Source organism: Cetorhinus maximus, chromosome 17 (genome assembly GCF_964194155.1).
Source record: "Cetorhinus maximus chromosome 17, sCetMax3.hap1.1, whole genome shotgun sequence".
NCBI classification, from domain to species: domain Eukaryota; kingdom Metazoa; phylum Chordata; class Chondrichthyes; order Lamniformes; family Cetorhinidae; genus Cetorhinus; species Cetorhinus maximus.
Window position 1 is genome coordinate 43,677,704 of NC_135895.1, and position 25,554 is coordinate 43,703,257.

The following is a 25,554-nucleotide window of genomic DNA, read 5'->3' on the forward strand; positions in this document are numbered from 1 at the left end:
TGGTGGATTGGGGGGGGCGGGGTTGAGGGAGGTCAGTTGGTATGGGGTTTGGGGGAGTCACTTAGCTTCTTCCTCAGCTGGACAACAATAAGGAAGAAAATAGAATATTACTTCCTTTTAAAAATTACAAATATGCTTCTATCAGGAATAACCAATTGTGGGCTTTGATCTGAATTTGCCCAAAAATTGCAATAATTAATGTGTTTGGTATTTAAATTGAATAACAGTAAATCAGTGAATCAGCTGACTGATTTGTTTTGGAACAGGGTGGATAAGTTGACTAATACTCTCAGTTTTACTGCTATTCTCTTCTTTGCTGTCTCAGACTTTCAGCATGTCCAGCTAAGCTGGCGCAACTCATGCCAGCCAGGACGGACTTCTAGGAATAACTGGGGTAGTACTTCAGATTTTACTTTCCTAGGAAATGACTCAGGCCTCTACTCTGCCACACGGCCAAGATCCGTAGTAGATTATAGAAGAAACTTTACCTGTCCAGGGTGGTAATGTAATGCATGACAATGTAAACATGACTGGAGCATGTGCTTAGAAAACAACTCAGCTAGCAAAAGTATCACAAAGCTCTTAAATTAGCTTAATATGAAAATGTATTGTGCAGTTTGAAATTGTTGGGGAAACTCTTTCGAGTTATCAACAGTCACAGATTGCAACTCTTTCGAGTACAATCACAGTTCTTGGTTTCCGGGAGTGGGACATGAACCCACAACCCTCTGATTCAAAGGCGAGGGTGCTATGAACTGAGCCACAGCTGACACCTCGAAATTGTTGGGGAAGTTGAATCTACAACCCATGGTGTGGAATAAGGCAGCTAATTCCAGCTCAGGTGGGTTGGGCACTCCAATTAGCCTCACCATCCACAAGTTGGGGAACAAAAAAAAATCAGCTATATTCCTACTCCCACAGGAAAACTAGTTTTCATGCAAAAATCAACTAAAGTATATGGCCCTGTATACATTAGCAACAAATTAAAAACTTGCATTTCCGGGTGCTTTTCATGACCACCAGATATCTCAGTGCTTTACAGCCAATTAAGTACTTCTGAAATGTAGTCACTGTTGTAATGTAGGAAGAGCAGCAGCCAATATGCACCCCAATATGCACACAGCAAACTCCCACAGCAATATGATAATGACCAGTTAATCTGTTTTTGTGATGTTGATTGGGGGATAAATATTGGTCAAAACACTGGGGGTAACTCCTCTGCTCTTTTTCGAAAATGCACCACGAGATTTTTTTTTTTTGCATCTACCCGAGCGGTCAAAAGGGGCCTCAGTTGAACAGCTCATCCGAAAGACGTCACCTCTGAAAGTGCAGTGTTCCCTCAGTAGTGCACTGGACTGTTAACTTTCGTACTGAAGCCCCAGATTGGAACTTAAACCTGGAACCTTGTGGTTCAGAGGCAAGAGTACTACCAGCTGAGCCACAGCTGATGTAAAAGACTATATATCAGTAACATTTCAAATTTACAAGCACATTTAAACCACAATTAAGCCACAATTCAGCTCAAAATTATGGTTACCCAGAGCAATTAGATGTTGTTAAAATAAAATAAAAATAGAATACTGCGGATGTTGGAAATCTGAAACAAAAACAAAAATTGCTGGAAAAACTCAGCAGGTCTGACAGCATCTGTGGAGAGGAAGACAGGATTAACATTTCAAGTCCGAATGACTCTTCATCAGAACTAAAGAGAAATAGAAATGTGGTGAAATATAAGCTGTTTAAGGGAGGTTGGACAGGTGAAGCTGGATAGAGGGCCAGTGATAGGTGGAGGCAAAGGAGAGATTGCCAAAGATGTCATAAACAAAAGGTCAAAGGGGTGTTGATGGTGGTGATATTAGCTAAAGGATGTGCTAATGGTGACATTAAGGGTAGAAAGCAGGATGAGCAAGTGACAGATGGTCCTAGTGGGGGTGGGGTGGGGGGAGGCGATCAAAATAGGCTAAAAGGTGGGGATAAAACAGTATGGAAATAAATTGTGGTCTGTTACGATCCCAGCTGATGTTAATACTGGACAAGTCAGATCCCAGAGCGACACCTGGCTCGATAGATTCTAACATTTTTTAAAGAAACCATGAAGGTAGATCATTGAACAAATTCATAGAAGTCTGCAGATGAACTTTTAACACAAAGGATAAAACATTTATTAAAGAAAAATGAACTATATTACATCAGACAAAAAGGTTGGAAAAATCTCAGTTCAAACACAAGAAAATGATTCAAATATTCACAATTCCTTCACCCCAGCTATATCTTTAAGAATGCACACAAATTCAGAAAGATGACACAATTTACCATATAGAACATAAGGACTAGGAGCAGGAGGCAATTCAGCCCCTCGAGCCTGCCCTGCCATTCATTACAATCATGGCTGATCTCATTTTGGCCTCAACTCCAATTTCCCGCCCTCTCCCCTTAACCTTTCAACCCATTACTAATTAAAAATCTGTCTATCTCCTCCTTAAAGATATTCAGCGTCCCAGCATCCACTGCACCCTGCGGTAGTGAATTCCACAGATTCACGACCCTTTGAGAAAAGTAATTCCTCCTCATCTCTGATTTAAATGTACCACCCCTTAGCCTAAAGCTATATCTGTCTTATATTCTAATATTCAGGATAAGTATGCGATACATGTGAAACAACTGGTGAACTGTGGTCAGACACACCACGCTCCAAAGTAAATGACAGATGCAACCAAAGCAGATTCTATGGATTTCTCAACAACCCACCCAGACGCTTGTTACACCGTGAGCTAACTGGTCTCACTGAAACTCTGTCTTTCTCTCGAGGGTTTCCAATCTCCACATTTGAAGAACTCTCCTTGGAATTCTCTCCCAAACGTCACTGCCGACAGCTTCAACAGGGATCCACCTCTAGGGTTTCAATCTCGCCTACTGAAATTCCACTCTTCTGGATCCCCATGTGGGCTCAAGCTTCACACCTTCCAAGCATAATTTCAGATCTTCACCTGTGCCAAGCAGAGCACCCACTGCTCCAAAGAGTATGTTTGCCCTTATGACCTGCAGCACGGAGTCATCAACCTTTAGCTGCCCTCTCAGATCTTCAGGCTTCTCTCGAATCTACTTTGCTTCAAGCCTGCTCCCCACAGCTCTAATTCAGAGCCTATTGCTCTGCTCCTTTTTCTCAACTTTACTCAACAGGATCTGTTTGTGGTCTCTGTTCTTGTCCCTTACCTGGGACCTGTTTCTGCCCCACTCCCTGGTTTGGGATCACCTTTGTTTGGGACCTTCTCCCTTGTCTCTCTCCATGGAACACCTTCTCTCAAATGGCACTCTTCAGGTCACCTGACCTGCAGTTTCACTTTTCTTTTACGCACATGTATAGGGCTGGTTCCTGACCTGAAGATGTGAAAACGGATGAACTACACATGTACGGCCCTTTCCTGGTCAGTGCATGCACAGAAGTCCAAAGACCCAACAGGAACTGTAATTCCCAAACCACGACTCCAGTTTAAACCTAAGGTCAGTTGTTTTTGTTTCATCACAGGTGTTAAAAGAGCAGGCCCATCATGTGAGCCATTTATGGGCAGCCTCACCATAACAGATTAATACATTGTATATTTTGTAGTATAATTCTGTCATAAAACACTTGTATTTATATAGCACCTTTAATGCAATGAAACTCCCAAGGTGCTTCATAGGAGCATTAGAAAACAAAGTATGATGTTGAGCCACATAAGGAGATGTTAGATCAGATGACCAAAAGCTTGCTCAAAGAGGTAGGTTGTAAAGGAGTGTCTTAAAGGAGGAGAGTGAGGTAGAGTTGAAAAGGTGTAGGGAGGGTACTCCAGAGCTTGGGACTTAGGCAACTGAACACATGACACCAATAGTGGAACATTTAAAATTGGGGATATAAAAGAGGCCATAATTTGGCAAGCTCAGATATATCTCCTAGCCACTGTTTTCTGCCTCAAGGAGATTACAGAAACTGAGGGCTGAGGCTATGGAGGGATTTGAAAACAAGGATGAGTATTTTAAAATCAAGAACTGTTTGATCAGGACCCACTGTAGGTCAGCTAGCACAGGAGTGATAGAGGAACTGGACATGGTTTGAGTTAACAAGCAGGCAGCGGTTTTGAGTGACCTCAAGTTTACAGTAGGGAGAATGTAGGAGACCTGCCAAGGGGTGTGAATGAGGGCTTCAGCAGAAGATGAGCTGAGTCGGGGCAACGTTTGGGCGAACACAGCCAGTTTACTTTGTACAATACCTTGATAGATCCACTAGCGTGATATTTAGAAATATTAAAAATCTATGCCATTACATCATGTAGAAACTTAGATAATGAAATTTAAATATTAAAAAGAATCATCAATGCTGGAAATGGTTGGACTCTTGCAGGTCATTCAAATAAAACCAGTAAAATTGGTATAAAGGTTTTAAAGCGGCAAGACTGAACATAGGCATATCAAGAATTTCATTACATACTAAATTTTTTAAATTAATCTGTAAATTGCAAATAACTTTTTAACCTTCCATGGTCAACAAGTATACTATCAAATGTTTTGGAATGTCACTAAATTGAATCAGACAAACCTGGCAATTGATTAATAAATGGTGCACCATATTTTTAAAATTATTGTAAAAATCTCAGATGAGCTGGATCTTCAGTAATATATATTGGTTTATTCAATTATCCTTTATCAAGCGATACACAATCCATATTAACTTTCCTTTGCAGGGAGCAATGTACCAATCATAATTCTTCCTTCATAGATTAATGGAAACAAAGTTTTGTGAACAATTACATTTCAATAGTTGCCTTGGTTTCAGTATTTCTTAGCTCCAGCTCTAACAGTGGCAGTGTTTCACAAGTGGAGGCACTGAAAAAAAATGCAATTTAGTGTCACCTCTGTAGTGCATAAAGTATATTGCTGATATGCCAACTAGCAAGAGTAGACAAAGAATAGGAATCAATTTTACAGATTTCCCATGTATTTAGGTAAATAGCAGATTTTCTAGACTGTATTATTTTCTAATCCAATTCAAAAAAAATTCACGTTTGGCAATGGAGTCTTTCCACACAAATTCAGTGGGGCTACACCATCAACTTACATTTAGAAAAAAAAGCCAAATTTTTATTTCTTTTGTTCATTCACGGGATGTGGGCTTCGCTGGCTAGATCAGCATTTATTGCCCATCCCTAGTTGCCCTTGAGCTGGTGGCGGTGAGCTGCCTTCTTGAACCACTGCAGTCGTCATGCATTGTTCTAGATGACTCTTAGAATTAATCACAATCTAACTATTAAGGCCACACCCTAGTTGAAGCAGACAGGACCAGTTTATTTCTGATAGACATATATTGCATTGGGTCATGGGTGAGCTCCTTCTTTACCATCCCAGTCCTAATATGTACCTCTATCTCATCCCTTGCTATTCTGATATGTAACCTGGACTTTCAAAATAATATTGAAATTGATTAAATCAATAAAGGAACATCTGTAAAGGTTGTAAAAATAGGCATACCAGATACAACAAATTGGATGACACTTATAAAGAGCAAGACAGAGGCCAAAAAATTAATCAGAAAGGTGGAGGTAACAAAGCTGTGCGACTGAAGACTTGTGCTCCAGAACTTGTCACACCCCTAACCAAAGCTGTTCCAGTACAGCTACAATACTGGCATCTACCCGGCTATATGAAAAATTGCACAGGTACGTCCCATACACAAAGCAAGACAAATCCAACCCGGCCAATTACCGCCTCATCAGTCTATTCTCGATCACCTGTAAAGTAATGGAAGAAGTCATCAACAGTGCTATCAAGCAGCACTTGCCTAGCAATCACCTGCTCACTGACTCCCAGTTTGGCTTCTGCTAGGGCCACTCAGCTCTTGATCTCATTACAGCCTTGGGTCAAACATGGACAAAAGAGCTGAACTCCCGAGGTGAGGTGAGAGTGACTGCCCTTGACATCAAGGCCGCATTTGACAGTGTGGCATCAAGGAGCCCTAGCAAAAATGGAGACAATGGGAATCAGGGGGAAAACTCTCCACTAGTTGGAGTCATACCTAGCACAAAGAAAGATGGTGTGGTTGTTGGAGGTCAGTCATCTCAACTCCAGGACATCAATGCAGGAGTTCCTCAGGATAGTGTCCACAACCCAACCACCTTCATCAATGACCTTCCTTCCATCATAAGGTCAGAATGGGGATGCTCGCTGATGATTGCACAATGTTCAGTGAACACTCAAAAGTTTATAAATGAATGATGACTAGTTTAGCAAGAAAGTTGACCACTGTTTGGAACTCTACTCCAATAAACAAGACAGCACCATCAGGGGAGGAAAATTAATAGTTTAAAAAAAATCAAAGCATCATAACATTTATCGATGCTTCAATTGTCTTATGGTAAGATCTCCCATTCTAAGCATATATTGTTTCATTATGAAACAGATTGTTGCCTCCAGAGACTCACTCAGTGGTCATCCAACAAAGCAGTACCACTGCAGCATCCAACTGAACAGCTATAAGACTGCCACCACAGGATTCAGATTTGAGTTATGTTTAAACATTATAAATCCAACCACTTGAGCTGCTGGACAGGTACACATACATGCAGTATTCAGCCAGCACAAAGGTGATGCTCTGCTCTCCTTGTAAGAGGCATACATCACACAAGTACATACCTCCAAATGGACCATGGTGCTGAAATTGAGATTGCAACAACATGTTTGTTTGGCAAGGAGTCTGACATGACTGAGGAAACATTTTTCTCACAATAATGCTACATTGCTGTCTTTCAGATATGTTAAACTAGGATCTCTCATCCAGGAAGCAAAAGATACCCTAGCACATTTAAAACGTGGAGCCTTTCTACTGTCCTGGCCTACATTCATCCCTCATACACCATCAAAACAGATGAACTGTTCAATTATCTAATTTATTTGTGAAACCAGATGTGCAAAGTAGCCTTTAAATGTACCTGCAAGATAGATTGGACTTTAAATATGTTACATTAACAATTTTTATTTAAATACTAATTTTTCACAATGAAATTACAACTCTTTGCTAATTAATGTTAGCCTTTCTACAATAGGTGTAGCTACATACATAGAAACACTACATTATCATATTGAGATTGTGGAAAGTGACTGGTCTTTGGTTCTTCATACATTATGATGTAACTAAATCAAGGTGGAGCTTCACAATATATCACAATGAATTGTACTATATACAAAACTTACCTTGATAAGTTAGATGGAAATGATTTAGGCTTGAACATAATAGAACTCAATTCAACGAGAACCAAAGTGCTCTCCACAGAAGCAAAAAGTAGCAAGCTTTTTGCAGGGTGATGTAGACTATTGTGACTGTCCTCAACAAACCTTGTAAACTATGGGAGCCAAAGTTCAATAAGAGTGTATATTATCAGTTAGAGAATTATTGCATTTTTATAAATTATGATTCATACTATTTTAACCTAACCCATTTCCGCCCAATCAAAATCTCAAGCACGAGAAGATTCTGCAGCATGTCTATTTGGGGTTTGAGGACATCAATATAATTTTTAAGTTGTTAGAGCAGAACCGACAATAGCTTTTAAAATGGTTTACAATTTACTATGCTTAGATTATGACCCATATGGTGCATAGCTGTTTACAGTAATAGCTGCCAGTTAAAACCTCTGTCTTAATCAACTTTTTAACCATGCCAGAGAAATAATCAATATCCTCTGTTCAATGGACATCAATTTTATGATCCTTATTGATGTGCAGCTTATTAATCTGCATTTTACAACTTGCAGTTGATATGCTAAACTAGGGTTTGTGTAGAATCATCCGATTATGGATCAGGGATCAATGCATTTATGCACTGCTCAAACATTTCATAGCTACAATTACAATGGGGAAAACTGATATCAAAAGGAGACAATAGGTCTTGACTGTACTTAATGGGCAAAAAACAGTGCTTCAATGATTATTTAATTTGACTTCAATAACTGTAGTTGTCTGGTCCTACCATTGTTCTTGACAGTGAAGTCATAAATATCACAGTTCTACTAACTAATCTGGTACTTTTTAGAAAAAACATGGGCTTTTCTCTATCTTACTACGTGCAAATGTATTACCTGCGCCTGATATGTCTAAAGTTTGATTACCAAAATGCAAAGTAAATCGACCTCAGCCTATATTTACAACTGGCTTGTTTCCCTGCACCAGGAACAATGCTAGAGGTGCCACTCCTGACTGCATTTTTCAGATACCAACTCTAAGGTTCATGTGTAGCTAAGACCGGATGCAGTACTGATGCCCTCCATAACTGAATCATTTAGCACTACCCTATAGTCACAGGAAGAATGGCAAATTAGGATTTACCCAGTAGAACCACAAATTACTTTCTACGCAAGAACAGACAGGAAAAAAAGGGGATTTTAAATATTAGGCAGAGTCTCAACCAACAATTCTGTTACAGCCATGTGTGTCTGTAGGCCAAGTAGAAAACCATTGCATTTTTAACTATCTGCAGTTTGGTATGACAAAACATGATACAATGACACACAGAATAGCTTTGCTGTCATGTCTGCCACTTCTGGAGTTAGACAATGATACCTGGTAAGGGTATGCTTTGGAGAATTATAAAAGTTAAGCATACCTTGATTTCATTTTACCTTCTGAAAAGGGTATGTCCCTTCAGCTAATTCCATTGAGTCCAATTTAATTAAATAAACACGAAAATGAAATTCACACGATGTACAAGGAGTTAATCAATCTATTTTATTTGCATGTCATGAGGGAAAACCTTAAATAAGACTTCTTCGCCAGCTTGCCCATCACTGTGTTTTCAACCTATTCAGGTTGCGTTTTAATGAAATTTCACTGTCTTACAAACTTCAGACCAAAGGATTCTCTTTCGAAGTGCAAAATGCAAACAAGTGATTTCAACCAATTGAAAGATGCTGAACATTCAGCATCATTAAAATATAAAATGCCTTAGTTCACTGTATTTGCAAACTTGTGATTTTTCACTCTTTAATATGGTAAAACTTTGGAATAAGTTTCCTTGTTGGTACAGTCTTTATCCTAGTCTATGGTCTGCCAGCAGCATTAGTTGGCTTCATTCTTTGATGCCTCATCAAAATTTTCAACGAGGTCTGAAAAAACAAAAAATGCAAGAGTTTAAATCATAAATGTTGTACTACTTATGAAACATTTTTATCTGATTTTAACAGGTTGAGACAGAAACTGTTAAATACACTAATAAAAATGTTCAAGCAGCTCCAAAGGCTGCAACATCAATATATTAATGGCAGAATGATTGAATATTGATTTGCTGCCTCAACAGCTCCAAATTCCTGACTTCAGCCCACTACTGTGCCATTTGTGTGTGCCACCTGGTAGCTTTCAGAGCAGCCTTGATGTTACTTGGCAGCTGTTAGCTTCCCATAGAAGGTAATGGCACAAGAGGATGATATACCGAAGACTCAGATGTAGCAGTGCGAGTGGGTGCTTGGCAAGAAACACAACAGAAGAAGGGGAGAAAAAAAGAGTAACATACTCTAGAAATGTTTCAATGGAGAACTCCAGAAGTATTCATTGTAGATGGCTGCAGACAGGAGTCACCAAATCAGGCCAATTCCTCAATGAAGGTTGAACCAGCAGGGCAGGAATGAGTTATTACTATTCCCAATTACCAAATATTCAGGAATGGTAGAGAAGGAAAAGAGCAGGGGCATGGCAAGGAAATATTGAATAAGGATGGTGTTACAGTTCCAAATAGAAATAATTTACTTGATGCTTCTCAGAGTGAATCCATGGCTTAAGTTGAGGAGCAAATTCCACAAGGTGTGTAAAAGGTGTATAGACTGGGATAAACAGTGCTAAGGGGAGGGGAGGAGAAAAAAATTCTGATAGGTGCATGACAGGGCATTATCAATATACCTCCAGTCCAACCAGGAAGGAAGCAATTTTGGGTTTGGCTCTGGGAAATGAGGTAAGGCAAGTGGAGCATCACACAATAGGAGAACATCTACCTAACAGTGACAAATAATTTAAATTAATTATGGAAAGAGACCAGAATCTATCAAAGATAAAAATGCTCAACCAGGTAAAAACTAATTTCAGTATTTAAGAGACCTAGCACAGGTGAGATTCTAGAATAAAGCAGTAATGGAGGACATTCAACAAACAGAATATTCAGAAACAAACTAGGTATATTCCTTTGAAGGGAAAGGTATAACGGTCAAAGTTAACGTGACCTGGATGACAAAGAAAATTGCGCCAACTATAGAGGATCTCCAGTTCCAGGCACAGTGATGTCATCAAGCAGACTAAACACCCAATCACACTGAAGAATTTGTGCAGGCAGCAAACCAGGAAATAAAATTAGCTGATTAACCTTCACTTTTTAAACATTTTATAGAGCGCGAGATAGATAGGGACGTACAAATGGATTAAGGTAGAAGCTGAAATATAAAAAATTAAAATAAAAAATCTATTAATTTATCATAATGGAGAAATCTTACATTCCACAAATATAAGTGGTTTTTCAGGACCAGAGGTTGTTCAGCAGTAACGACATGTTAGCGTGGCAGCAAAAATCCAGTTACAACTCTTTCAATTGGCATAACGTTTTCAAGGTTTTGAGAGTGACAGAAAGCATAAAAAGTGAAAGCTCACATCTATTCAGGCAATTTCCAGGATTTCCATCTGCGCATACTTTGATAGCATACCTCGTGGGCGAGCAGGGAATCACAAACAAAAGCTTCTGTATCTTTGCATTTAACTGCACATGTCAGAAGCTGCTGTCAGTTTCATAGGATAATGACAGCAACGCTGGTAGTTTCACCAATGTTATAACTGCAAAACTAGCCCATCACGCTAGAGCTTTATAAATCACTGGTTAAGCCTCATTTGGAATATTGTGAACAATTCTGGGCACCACATTTTAGAAAAGACAAAGTCAGTAGAAAGGGTACAGAGGAAGCTCATCAGAATATTACCAGGGATGAGGGACCTCAATTACAAGGAGAGGTTGCAAAAGTTAGGACTATTTTCCTTTGAACACAGTAGGTTATAAGAGGTGATCTAATAAGAGATTTTTAAAATGATGAGAGGTTTTGATCAAATAGGGGAAAAAAACAATTCCCCTCTGGCAAGTGGGACAACAACAACTAGAGGAGATGGAATCAAAATTATTGGAAAATGATCAGGTACTTGAGGAGGAGCTTGCAGACTTATGGACAAAAAAATGCAGATCTGGTACTAAGCATGACTGCTCTAACAGCTAGCACAGACATGACAGACCAAATAGCAACCTGCTGTGCTGTAAGTATCTATGATTCTATTAGTGGCGGTGCCATAAGTTTCTACAATTCCATTATGCCATTCTGCATCTAGGAGGCCTGAACGATACTGTGGAAATGCGATCTTGGCTGACCATTGAGGACGAATATAAAATGGCATGGAGCTAAACCCTAAACACCAGCTGCTGCAAAATGGTGGGAGGCCAATTCAAAATAAAGCATTTGAACCTGTGTATACTCCACAAATGCCACCCTTCTATACCAAACTGAAGTGCCTGCAGCCATAAAAGTACCCTTCTTCACAAATTACCAGTACCTGCAAATCTGGTGAACAGTCCAGGCGTCACCAGGAACATGGCTGTTATCAACCCCAAAATACCAGTGCTTGTTGGGACTGCCCACTAGAGAGAAAGCATTAAACCCACAACTCCTCAATGAGTAGACTGGCACAACTCTCGTTAGTCGCTACAAGATGCAACCCCTTTCTGTGACAAAAGTGTTCAAGCACACAGGACATTTGTTAATCTGAATAAATGTCTCTGCCTGGGGCTAGGTAATTAAGCAAATAATGGGACATTCTCAGAGACCTTTGCAACACCAATCCAGCCATTTGACATGAGACAGTGACCATTACCACAGGGCTTGCACATATGTTCCCAAGCCTGAGCAAGCTCCAGGATCCAAGACTGAACAAGATGACTTTCTGATCTCCAGTGGTGCATCTGGGCCTCAGATGCAGCAATACATTCTCTCTATAAATGTTACGAATGGACACTGAAAGGATTTGTATATTTAGGCACACAATCTTAATGATCTCATAATATATTTGCATGTATTTTTAATCATACATTTCCATCATGAAATGGTCTTTTTTTCAGAACCCAAAAAATTCCCCAAGTTTACCTTGGCTACAAGTCTAGAATGATGTACTTTCTTAATCTGTGAGGATGGCAGAATTTAGTCTTAGTGCCTAAATATTTCCTGGTGCTCCAACATGCTCCAAAATGCAGAAGGCCACCAACACATATAGCACTGACAAACTGATCAATGCTGACTTCTGTGGTCCTGTTGCTCAAGTACATAAATTTAGAGACACTGACAATGTGATGGGAAGAATTGTACAACAGGAAATTTCTGTGCTGACAACAGTTCTCTGGCCAATAAGGAACCAAGAGCCAGTTTGCAAGGTAAATACTAATTCTAATTTACCTGGGACGTCATCATCTTCTTCATCAATGTCTTCAGCTTTGGGCGTTTTATTATCCAAAACTAGATTTGAAGAGAAAATACATTTTTAGCTCATTACTAAAAGCTACATGTAAAAGGAATGCTACCATGTAGGTCCGACTGTCTCTGTGGTTCTTAACGTACTACCATGCTTCTTTACAGTTAAAGACATGAATTACGTACAGTGGAAAGTCACTATAAAAAATCATTTTCATGACTCAAACTGATCCAAGAATCTACTCAGATTGTGACACATTTAAAATCAAATTGCCATTTGTAAGTTCACAGAGATAAAACAGAATAAGACCAGCCAATAGGGCAGTAACAACTCTAAACTAATAAGCTCACAAGTATCCCAATTGCACTAAGAAATTCCATTTCGAAGAAGAGTTATCCCTGATACATTATCCAATTTTTATCCCCAATTATCATTAAAACAGATTATCTGGATCATTATTATATTGCTGTCTGTAGGAGCTTCCTGTACACAAATTCCACCATCTTTCCTACATTACAACAGCAACTACACTTCAAAAGTACTTCACTGGCTTTAAAGTACTTTGGGACTTCAAGCTTGTGACGGGAACTACATTAATACAAGTCTTATTCTTTCTTTAAAAGCACGCTAATTAACAATCATAGAATTTCAGAGCACAGAAGAAAATTTTTCAGCTAATTTAGTCTGTTCCAGTTCAGTTATGCAGGTAACCCTTTTACCTGTAACCTTTACATTTATGCACTTTCCATTTAAAACACATTTTGGATTTTACTTCCTCCACCTTTTCAGGTGGGGCATTCTTTGTCATGAAACCGGAGTTTTAAAAAAGTTCTTAATCTCTCACTTCATTCTTTTGGCAATTAACTTAAACCCATGAACTGTAGTTACTGATTCATCAACAATGGAAACAGATTTTCTCCAATAATCCTTCATAACCTGGAACACCTTGACCAGATTCCCTCTTAACCTTCTCTGTTCTAATGAAGAAAGCCCCAGTTTCTGCAGTCTATACTTTAATTAAAAAGTCTTTCACCCTTGGTATTATCCCAAGGAATCTTCTCCGCACCTGCTTTATAACATAAGAAAACAGGAGGAGTAGGCCGTTCAGCTTTCTGAGCTTGCTCTGCATTCAATAACAGCACGGCTGATCTTCTACCTCAACTCTACTCTGAGATCCACTGTTAAGTAAGGAACACAAAACTGGCCAATATTTTAAATACAGCATAAGTAGAGTTGCACATGTCTACTACTATCCATCCCTTGCCCAAATTTATATAACCTGGGACTCTATTTATTTTTAAAAGAAAAAAAAAAGCTTTATTTACTTTTCCTGAGTTATAAAGAAATTGGACATATAGCTGCTGTCATGAACTCTGGACATCCCAAAATCTTTTATGATCAATGCAGTGCTTTTGAAGTGCAGTCACTGTTGTAAGGTAGGCAAGTGTAGCAACTAATTAGTAAACTATAAGGTCCCACAAACACCAATGAGATAAATGACTAGATAATCTGCATTATTGGTGTTAGTTGAGGAATAAATGTTGGCCACCACACTGGGAGAACTTCCCTACTCTTCCATGGCATCTTTTATATCCTGTCAAAAAGCTAACAAGGCTCAGTTTAACGATTCATCTGAAAGGCAGCATCGTCAACAGTGTTTAAATCTCTAGAGTGGGGCTTGAATCTATGATCTTATAATTCAAGAGGTGAATGCCACCACTGAGCCAAGGTTGACACATCTGAGCCTTCAAGTGGCTAAGCTCCTTTCAAAGTTCTATCATTTAGTGTATTCTCCTTTCCAAAATCTATTTCTCCATATTACATTTGTTGTCAAATCTATCTGCTTATGTGTCCTTTTCAGTTTCTCCTCATGCCTCCATTGATTCTTTTGTCAATTACCTTAAACTGTGCCCCCTCATTCTTAATCCTTCCACCAATGAGAAGAATTTTACCCCAGCTACTCAGCCCAGACCCCTCATGATTTTGAATACCTCTATCACCCCCATATACACATGTACATCATTTTCTTTATCAACACTTATCTCCTCAAAACTCTCAAATTGGCAAACATGACTTGCCTTTTACAATCCACTGACTTTAACCCATATATTTCCAATTAATAACATTATTCTGTAATATAGCCTCTATAGGTTTTCTCATAAACAAGTTAAATTAATTGCCCCATAGTTACCTTGTTTATTCCTTTCTGAACATAAAAATGTTATGCTACCAAACTTTCAGTCTCTAGCACAACTTCTTTATTCAAGGAAGCATGAGAGAATGTGATGAGAGACTTCTTTCCCTCTCAACTTCTCTCATCATTTTAGGATGCGTGTTTCAGGGTCCAGAAAGAGGCCATTTAGTTCATCCATTGAAAATCATGCTAAAGCCACTCAATTTTTAAAAAAATGTTTCCAAAGGTTTTGATTTCTGTTGTTGTTGTCAGCAGCTGTCCATTGGCCCGATAATGATGTCTACTCAAGGTCATGAGTTTCTGCCATGGGTCTAAATGTGATTGAACAGGCAGATTCTTGATCCACAGATCTTTGGACACATGGGGCAGGATGTCTCATGAGGTAGTGGGATCTGAAGTGCAGGATTGGCTTCTTTTTCTTTCCTCCTCTGCTGCCACTCTGCCTTATCATTAAGACGTCAGGAATCAAAAGCACGATGCAGCTTGATGGACAAGTTGTCGCCAATCTGAACAATTGGTAGCAAGCTCCTCCCAATCATTAATGTCAATGCTGCTGTGCTTCAAGGAGAGCTCCAGAGAATCTCTGAAGCATTTTCTCCAGCCTCCCCTGGAATGTTGGCCATTTGAGAGCTGACAAAACAGGACCTGGCAGGGAAGACGATTTTTGTACAGTGTCCAGTCCAAAGTTGGTTTTGCCTGAATGCTTGTGGAGCTGCATTCAAGAAGGACACTAGCGTTTGTTTGACGGTCTTCCCATTGAATCCAGAGGTTGCAGCAGAGGACAAATAATGGAATTTCTCTGGCGCTCTTGTGTGTCGCTGGTCTCACTGCAGTACAGCAGTGTGGTGACAACAATAGCTCTGTACACAAGGACATTTGTTGATTTGCAGAGGTCTTCATTGCCAAACACTCGCTGCTGCAGTTTTTTTTAAGAAGGCTGAGTTGACGCAGCTGATTCGGTTTTGGATCTCCTCGTCAATGGTAGCCTCTTGAGAGAGGTTTCTGCCAAGATATGAGGAGTGCTCAATATATTCCAGAGTCTCTCCATCAACATAAGTGGGAGATGAAAATTTGGCTGACCAGGTGTGGGTTGATAGTTTTGTTTTGGCAGCATTTAAGGACAGGCCAAGACTCTTGAATGCAGAATTGAAGAGATCGAGAGTGGCTTGCAAACCTGGTGCAATGTGGGCAACGACACTGAAGTCAGCATCAAAATGTAGATCATGTATGTTTATGGTGGCTGGTTTAGTTTTGGCACGGATCCAACTGAGGCAAAAGAGTTTTCCATCTAGACAGCATTCAATGCTGACACCAGTGGGCAGTTAATCTTTGATGAGGTGAATAATCACTGTCAGGTGGATTGTAAATAGTATGGGCATTTTCTCTCAGCCTTGCTTGACCCCAGTGCAGATTTTGAAGGCGTTTGTTTCAGATCTCCCACTCAAGACAGTTTCAGTCATATCATCATGATGCAATTGTAGGATTGTAATGAAATTTCTTGGACATCCATATCTTTGGAGCACAATCCAGAGAGCCATGCGACTTACTGAGTTCTCATTTCCACATCACCATCCAAGAGTCAATTGTCATATTGATTAGGAATTAATTGAGAATAAAGAACTTCCCAAAATCCATACTAAATTTATCCTTTATTAGTTTAAATCTGTGGCCCCTTGTTTTATTTTTTGAGATTAAATTTACAGTACCAATGTCACCTGCCTTGATGAATCTCCTCCAAATACATACTGTTTTCTATCCTTTAGCCAATGTTTTTTATATCCAAGATTTATCCTGAATACAATTTGAGTTTAACCAAGGCTTGTGTGCAATAATGTATGGAAGTATAGGCACAACACTTCATACTGGAATGTCACTTCCTCAAAAGAAGTCAACAAGCTTGGTCAGACAGGATCACTCCTCACACCCCCAAAATCCATGTACTTAGTTATCCTATACACTTAATTTTAGTAATCTCACTTTTCTTCTTACCTTCTCAGCCTACTTTTTTGCTTACCAACTACATTTTCTGAGGTCCATTTGATTTTTTTTATTATTAGCTGTAGATTTATAATGTGCCAAAGTCTTGTTTTAATTCTCTCTAGTCACTTAAAGAAATTTTCAACTTTTGCTGCACTTTAATTCTTGTGAAAATGTATCTAGTTGTTGTTTTCTAGATGCTTCCCTACTCCTACAGTAGCTACTTACTCCACTTTATTTCCTAAAACAAGATTCAGCACTACAGCTTTCCATGTTGAAAGCAATCCTGGACTCCTCCATCATTCTTTGCAGCGATATTTTTTTAAGCTGATCTCGCTCTGGGGTTTGTGTCACCCATTATTATGGGCCCACTATTCCTGAATTTTCTCTGATGTATTGGTTTCTCTATTCCTCTATTTCTATTCTCTGTTTTTGATCTAAAATAAACACTTAATGAAGTAACAGTTCCACTAACTCTAATCATCTAGATTCAATTTTTTATTTCTAACAATTCCTACTTCCAAGTTTCAATGCTGTAATTGAATCTTTGATTAAAACCATTGGCCCCTCCTTAGTCTATTCCTCCGGAATATTCTGTAGCCAGGAATGTTCAGATTCTAGGCCTAGCAGCCTAAGCCAGTGTGAAAATTCACATGGCAAAGTACATTGAAGCCAAACAAAATGCAACCACCATCAACACATAAAAGCAAAAATCAGAATACAAGTTAGTTTTTGTTTTGGGCTACTGTAGAAAATAGATAGTGCACTGTGGGAACAAATCCTGGCTCAATTTATTATAATAAAAGCTTTAGCTCAGCGGTAGCACTCTCACCTGAATGAAAAGAATGTGATCACATAATCTAGACTGACACTCCAGTGCAGTGTTGAGGTAATGCTGCATTGCTGGAGGTGCTGTCTTTCAAATGAGACAGGAACCCGATATCTCAACTGCCTTCTCAGATTGATGTACAAGATTCCCATGACACTAATTCAAACAACAGGGGAGTTCTCCCCAGTTTCTTGGTCAAATTTCATCCCTCAATTAACAGCGGATTATCCCTTTCCATTTTGCTGTGTGCAGACGAGCAACCACATTTCCTACATTATAGCAGTGACCACACTTGGAAAGCACTTAAATGGTTATAAAATGCTTTGGGACATCATGAGGTTGCGAAAAGCACTATATAAATGCAAGTTCTTTATTTTAAACTAAACTGATACCGTTATCTAAAAAAGTGAATTTGTGTCTTGGAATTCACTGGGACCCATCTAATATTTCTCATTTAGTACAATAGGCTGCAAATTGAATCACCTGCTTGTTCAACATATATGTCAACCAGCATAGATCTATATTCCCATGGAAGAGGTCCACATTCCTATTGTTTTCTTAGCTTGGAAAACCCACTGCACATATTCTCATGTGACAAAACAGGACTAAGATCAACTTTTTATTTTAAGAATCTAATAATGCAGATATAATTATGCAAACCACTCAAGATCATCCTATACATACCTTGCCGTGGCAACTGCTCAGCTAACTTTCTAAGACTTGTTAGACTGTCAGCTCCAAGCTGGCTGAGAATGCCTGGAAGCATTTCTGTGATTTGTTTTGTCTCAGCATGGCCGGTAATAGCAAAGGTATTGGCAGATAATGAGGCCTGCACTTTAGGATTATTGAAGTGAATGACCTGACCATCATCTTTAATCATATTCACCTGTTTGGTATAAAATAGAAATAGTCATAAAAGTGTGCCATTCATCTGAAAACAAAATATTTTCAATACTAGTGTTAAATAGTAATTTCATTAGTGTCTTGCAGGGGAATCAGCTGATGAGCATAAATCATGAAATTCCTCTCCCACTACTGTACAGGGTTATTCAAATTTTCATCCATTATTCCAAAAACATTGCTGTATGGTCAGTCAGTGCCAGCTGCCTCTACTGCCCAGACCAACTGGCTATTCTTCATGCTCAAGACCAGGCAATGAGGGTTTATGTTATGAATCATAAAGCAACAAAAAGAGGAAATCACATCCAACTTTATTCGCATCCAATATTCACAGGTTCACATTTTTCAACAGCAGTTACTGTGCAACTATCAGGATTAGGAACCATAGCCTAGGCCAATTTGTACTGCCCAATGTGCTGTTTTGATTACGTTTATTGAGCAAGACTAGAGAATGAACCATGGAACTTTATGGCACATGGTTCACTGTATTTACAAGTTAACAGAAGAGCTATTGCACAACCTTTAGGTAGTTCACCAAACTAGTCATCACTTTAGCCAATTCTGTGGATGTATTTTATAGTTGTTGAACTGCCAAGTGCTTCTCTAAAGAAACTGAGGTGGCAAAAAAAAGAGCAGATACTAATTGCACTGTTCCACCAAGCAAGATCGATGCTGGGGAAATAAAAACAATGTCAGCAACATAACTACAATGTAATCATGTTACATACAGTAGACAAATTGGAAAAATAATTTCTACTAACAAAACAAGGTGAGGAATGCACCCTAAAAGTTGTGCGGAAATCAAATAATGAAGCGTAAAATGCAAAATATACCTCCTCAATTCCAGCAATATTATTAACTGCCAGTTTCTTCAGAGAGCTTTGCAATTTCTTGTCATCAGCTGTAGCTGTTCTGTGCACTACCTTCTTCTTTCTGCGAGCTGTGCCCTGACAAATTGCATTGATCGCAAAGTTAATCAGTCTTGCTAGAAACTAGTCAAAAGGGAAAAAATACATAAAGGCTTTCTTTGCTATTAATTTAAACTTTGAAACTGCTAACCACATCAACCTGAGAGATATTTATGCCGAATCCCACCATTGTTTTCAGCAACATAAACATTTAGATTCAAATATAATTTACCTGTGCAATAACACAAGATTACAAATGTTTAACACACTTAATGCAAAGCTTACTTTGCAACCTGAAAACAATACATTATTTTACATGAGCTTGGCAATAAAGTGGCATATTACAAATAAGCAAAACATAGTTTATTTTAAAGGTCCTTTGTTCTATTACTATTACAATTTTGTTTAGTTTAATAGGCTGCACTCAAGATTTTTTCCAATGTTGCTGTGACCAAGTCTAACACAATGCATAAAATTTCTCAAGGGAAGCAGCTAAAAAAAGGAAATACATCAGGCAGACATAAATCCAAGTCCACAACATTATGCCACCAGACTATTCTCATGTATTAATAATCTTGATCTGTTGATTAAAGTTATTGTACAATTTTTTAAAAAACATTGACCAGTGGAATGAAACAAGTATGCATATATCCATGCACAAAAGCTAGTGCCTGGACTATGAAAACTAAAGAATTGTCCTCAGAAACAAATAGGCAAAATGTATTACTATAAATAGGTTAAATGTATAACACGTAAGTTAGTAATTATGGTAGGCAATACTATAAATTAAAGATGGCAAAAGATTTAACATTAGCATTGCAAAAGTCATTAGGTTCAGTTTTATGCAATCACACAATTTAGAAACTGTGGTATTTCGATACTTGCAAGTTATTTGTAAAACCGGAATATAATTATATTAACAGGTCTTTTAGTCAAGAAGAGAAGGCTTTGAGGTAAAGTAACAATGTTTGGTGATTTAAGAGATTTCAAAATTGTCAAACACAGATTTGTTGCACAGTAACTCGCACATTAGGCTCCCAATCTTAGTTGAGAGATCCAAGCCAACTGTTCAAATTGAAAGGTTAATTCCATTCTTGCACATTCTAAATTGTCTCTTCAGAAAGGAACAGCGCGAGTAAATGTTTAAATTTAGCTTTACTTGCAGGTTTGGAAGGAACATAGAGTAAAGGTGCATATCCGCATTTTCAAGTGTGGCTGCCATGGAATAACTGGGCAAGAAATATTTTAAAAACAAACAAAGCAAGAGCCAAAAACATGCACATTATCATAAGTAAAAGTCAAATGTATGATCCATAATAGCTGTCTTGTGTCATGTGAGAAACCAAGCCAAATACTACCAATAACTATCAAAAATGAGCTAGTTGCATTATAGATAGTGACCTGAAAATGCCAGAGTGCAGATTTGACCCCTACCACCTTACCTGCACTGCTACAGGGAACAAATTTAACAAAGAGGGAGAAACCTACTAAAGGGCTAAATCTGCAAAAATCCATTAAAGTTATATTATTTAAATTTGGTAGGCAACATCTGAAATGACCAAGAATATTACTGTAACCGCCTCTAAGTTTACAGTAATCTAAAGGACTGAAAAATTCTTTCTAGTATCAACTCATAAATGGAGATTTAAGGGTAAAGCAAACGTAATTCAGAAAAACGAATAATTTATATCTATGATCAAACCCTTTCTAATCAGAAACATTCACTGCAAAATTGGTAATATACTGTAAAATTCACATTCAACTTTCTGAAAGAGTCTCACATTACAATAGACATACATCACCAGCACGATGCACACTTTAGTTTATGCAAAGTGCCCCTTGCTCCTGCATACAACTGCCCAAACTGGGGTATGGTTTCTGGCACGGGACAGTCATCTTGTACTGCAACAAAGTAGCAATTTTTCCTGCCTGAATGAACAACCAATTCAACTGCAGGGCATCAAAGCCAAGCTCAATACTACTGTTAACTCACAGCATCTTCTAGCCGCCATCACTGAATAGTGTGCAGAACTAGGAACCTTGGGTGATTTCCAACACTCCACCCTCCAGGTGGAGAACAGTACACATTCGCACCAAATAACAACACTGATCCACTCACATCTCAAGGCCAAGTGAAGAATAATGTCATTCGAGCTGCCTATTCACTGTGTATTTACTTAATAAGCCATCAGGATCCAAATGCTCACTCTAAAACAGGTTCTTTTCAACAAACATTCCCTTCTGACTTTTCCTTTCGGTAGAGATTCGAGGGAAAAAGCTTGAAATTAAATGTTCAAAATAATATTGTAATAAAGGCAGTGTAATATGACAAGATCAGATTGCATAGTTCACTTAGAGACAACATCCATTCCACAGGTAGACATTTTATTTGCTATTCATTGGGTGAGGAACAAAAAGTACCTGCACTATGTAACTCATGTTGCATGTAACACACGGATCACTCATGTCAAGGTACCTGCCAAATTAAGAATAAGTCTCCTTTCAAATTTTTTTCTTTTCTTTATTCGTTCATGGGCGTCGCTGGCTAGGCCAGCGTTTATTGTCTATTCCTAATTGCCCTTGTTTAAGAATCAACCACATTGCTGTGGGTCTGGAGTCACACATAGGCCAGGTTAGCTAAGGACATTAGTTAACCAGATGGGATTTTACGAGAATCTGCAATGGTTTCATGGTCATTATCAAACGTTTAATTCCAGATTTTTATTAGATTCAAATTTCACCATCTGCAGTGATGGAATTCGAACCCGGTGTCCCCAGAGCATTACCCTGGGTCTCTGGAATACTAGTCCACTGAAAATACCACTAAGCCACTGCCTCCCAATATGGCTTAATCCAAAAGCCAGAATAGCACTTCAGTACCAGTTTGCATTCTTAGTGCCTTTGTGTGTTCCCAGAGGTTCGGGGGTGGGGTTTACGGGGTGGATTATACTTTAACTAAAGGGAAATTAATTCCTCAAAATCTTCACATAATCCAAGATGAAAGATACATAAAGGCTTCCTTTGTTACCATAGTTTAAACTTTGAAACTGCTAATTAAGCCAATCAACTGGACTTGCCATATAAATACTGTGGCTACAAGAGCGGGTCAGGGGCTAGGAATCCTGCGACGAGTAACTCACCTCCTGACTCTCCAAAGTCTGTCCACCATCTACAAGTCACAAGTCAGGAGTGTGATGGAATACTCCCCACTTGCCTGGATGAGTGCAGCTCACACAACACTCAAGAAGCTTGACGCTGTCCAGAACAAAGTAGCCCACTTGATTGGCACCTGATCCACAAACATTCACTCCCTCCACCACCAACGCACAGTAGCAGCAGTGTGTACCATCCACAAGATGCACTGCAGGAATTCACCAAGGATCCTGAGATAGCACTTTCCAAACCCACGACCACTTATTATCTAGAAGGACAAGGGCAGCAGATGGATGGGAATACCACCACCTGGAAGATCCCCTCCAAGTCACTCAGCATCCTGACTTGGAAATATATCACCATTCCTTCACTGTCGTTGGGTTAAAATCTTGGAACATCTTGGTGTACCTACACCACATGGACTGCAGCGGTTTAAGGATGCAACTCACCACCACATCAAGGGCAGCTAGGGATGGGCAATAAATGCTGGCCCAGCCAGCAAAACCCACATTCCATGAATGAATAAAAAAAGAGAAATATTTTTGTAGAATCCCAGTATCAATATCAGCAACCTAAGCATTTCCTTTGTATACAGCTTTATTTGTAGTTGTCAGGATTTCGGCATCACTGGCAAGGCCGACATTTGTTACCTATCCCTAGTTGCCAAGGTGATGGGTCATCTTCTTGAACTGCTGTAGCCCATGTAGTAAAGGTGCTCTGATAATGCTTTTTTTTTGTAAATACCTGATATAGGGAGGTGATGGCATAGTGGTATTGTCGCTGGACTAGTTAGAATCCCGCCACGGCAAATGACCATGAAACCATTGTCGATTATTGTAAAATCCTAACTGGTTCACTAATGTCCTTTAGGGAAGGAAATCTGCCTACATGAGACTCCAGACACACAGCAATATGGTTGACTCTTAAATGCGATCTGAACAAGGGCATGGGCAATAAATGCTGGCTTAGCCAGTAATGCCCACATCCTATGAACGAATAGAAAAACCCAATTATATTACAGGGCAGTTTATTATATCACAAAGCCTCCCAAACTTCCCAAAGTTGATCACATACAATGAATTACTTTGAATTAAAGCACTCTTAATAGTAAATGCCACTGCCATTTAGTACGGGTAACTTTTTCCACTCTATGTTGTTGGTTGAGGGGGAACAGGGCACCTGCTGCTCTGCAAAATAATGTCACAGGATCTTGTACATCAGCCTGAACATCCAGAACAGGCAACAGGGGCCTCAGTTTAACATCTTATCGAAAAGGTTATGCCTATAAAAGCGCACTACTTCCTCAGTCCTGCACTGAAGTGTCAGGCCAAATACACACTCAAATCCTAAAATGGGCCCTGAACCCACAACCTTCCAATTGAAGAGGCTATGGACAAACTCAAGATGTAAATCAAAAAAAAAATCTTCAAAAAAGTTTTCCTTCAAGTCACACTGCATCTCGATATTGACATTTTACTGCTCAGGAAGATTTTACAATATTAGCCGATCTCAGCCAAGACCACAGTGCATTTGTCACAACCGTCTTCACCAGTTCCAGGCTATCTCCATTGCATATAGGCAAAAACTGGTGGCAAAAAAACACACGCCTTAAGATGCTGTAATACACAAGTACAGGCAAATTAATACATACTACATTGCAATGAGTGACTACACTTCACAAGTACTTCACTGCCTGTAAAAACACTTTAGGACGTCCTGAGATTATGAAACGTATTATATAAATGTAACGTCAGCGAAAATGAAAAATAGGCAATGTGACTTGCACTGTATTAAGCAATTTGAACTGTAATTAGACAAAGATCTCACCTTTCCTCCTATCCGGACCTGAGCCTGTAGTTTAGCTAACTTTTCCTGATTCATAGTGTTTACTCTAGGAAAAAAAAATCAAAGATCAGTTAAAATTATCGATACTTACGTCTAGCTGTCTTTGCAGATACGAAATACAATTTATTCCTGTTAATTCAAAATTATGTTTCTGCTCAAAATTTTCTATTCGTAGTTTCAACGCCTGCACGCTTACGTCTAACCTTCTGCAAATATACACAATTCTTCAATTTATTCATCGCAATTCTGCTTCACTTCAATGGTATGTCTCAAATACCAAGTATAAATGGACGGTGCCAAATTGAAAACTTCAACTACACTCACGCTGTGTCGCTCCTGAAGGTAACCGACAGCAGCAATACAGCCCGCTCCGATTCGTAAAACTCACGATCCCAGGCAACGACCACGTTTCTCCCTAGACACAAGATTAATGTACTTTCCTCCTCCACCCCGCAGCACCCCGCAAAAAGTCAGGACGCGGCCTAACGTCCCCGGCCTCTGAACAACAGCCAGCCACTAAATTAGCACAAACAGCCCGCTTTTAAAATCCCAGCTGCCAACTAATTTTTAACTTGTTCCAACGATACGAATCCTTCCCCCAGCAACGCTCCACTCGGCAGGACGCGGATTTCACCTCGACCTTATCAGAGTGCCGACTGTCCGACGACTTACAATCACAGAAAACTTTTCTTGCCCCCCCACTCACAAACCTTATTATGCTTGCCCGGACCCAAAGGAAACACGCGGTGAGCAAGATGGCGGATATGGAAAGAGATGGAGGTCGGGAGACGGGCGCGAGCGTCCATCGCGTCACCCCGCACGTGACGCGCCCGCGCTGCCCCGCCGCACGCACACCGCACCCAACCTGCCCATGCGCAGTGGCGAGCGGAGCGGCGATTGGAGGGCAGCCTTTTGCGACAAAATCAGTATCACCAGAAATGAGTGGTGCCCGGTTGCAGCTGGAGAATGGAAGGAGAAGAGTGGAGCAGCAGTCGGTTTACAAGTTCGATTACTTTTACTACTCCAATTAGGCTCCTTTGAAATAGTTATAGAGAATTAACAAAATTGAAGTAGACCATTAAACACAACATGGTGTTCCATCTTCTTGTCCAGCGGCGGCAGGAGTCCGCAGGGGAAGGCTCTGTATGCAGGAGTGTTCCCTTGTTTCACTGGGCATATGGCCTGAAAAGTGTGACAAGGTTGCTCTGTGCCGTTATTTTTTAAATCAGCTTCACATTCTCACC

General features: G+C 39.5%; 1 protein-coding gene across 3 annotated transcripts; it reads right to left on the minus strand.

The window, feature by feature from the left end:
* Positions 1–8,737: 8,737 nt before the first annotated feature.
* On the minus strand, positions 8,738–25,144 carry btf3l4 (basic transcription factor 3-like 4). Of its 3 annotated transcripts, none has more exons than XM_078561105.1 (6): positions 25,021–25,144; positions 24,293–24,356; positions 19,238–19,351; positions 18,189–18,390; positions 12,489–12,548; positions 8,738–9,128 (listed from the first exon to the last, which is right to left on the minus strand). In XM_078561105.1, exons 2-6 carry the CDS (start codon positions 24,344–24,346, stop codon positions 9,082–9,084), a joined length of 477 nt encoding a protein of 158 aa, XP_078417231.1. In that variant the 5' UTR covers positions 24,347–24,356; positions 25,021–25,144; the 3' UTR covers positions 8,738–9,081. The 3 variants fall into 3 exon arrangements, with proteins under 3 accessions (XP_078417231.1, XP_078417233.1, XP_078417232.1); XM_078561107.1 differs by lacking the exon at positions 25,021–25,144 and adding an exon at positions 24,635–25,007; XM_078561106.1 differs by lacking the exon at positions 25,021–25,144 and adding an exon at positions 24,883–24,906.
* Between the last annotated feature and the right edge of the window lie 410 nt (positions 25,145–25,554).

What these genes read in the sequence shown, in the direction of transcription:
- btf3l4 (XM_078561105.1), bottom strand. Translation starts at nt 24,346, where the DNA reads ATGAATCAGGAAAAGTTAGCTAAACTACAGGCTCAGGTCCGGATAGGA. An exon ending in ATATTGCTGGAATTGAGGAG is followed by an intron (nt 18,391 to 19,237) that starts GTATATTTTGCA and finishes TATACCAAACAG; the next exon opens with GTGAATATGATTAAAGATGA. An exon ending in TGAGCAGTTGCCACGGCAAG is followed by an intron (nt 12,549 to 18,188) that starts GTATGTATAGGA and finishes CTTCAAATCTAG; the next exon opens with TTTTGGATAATAAAACGCCC.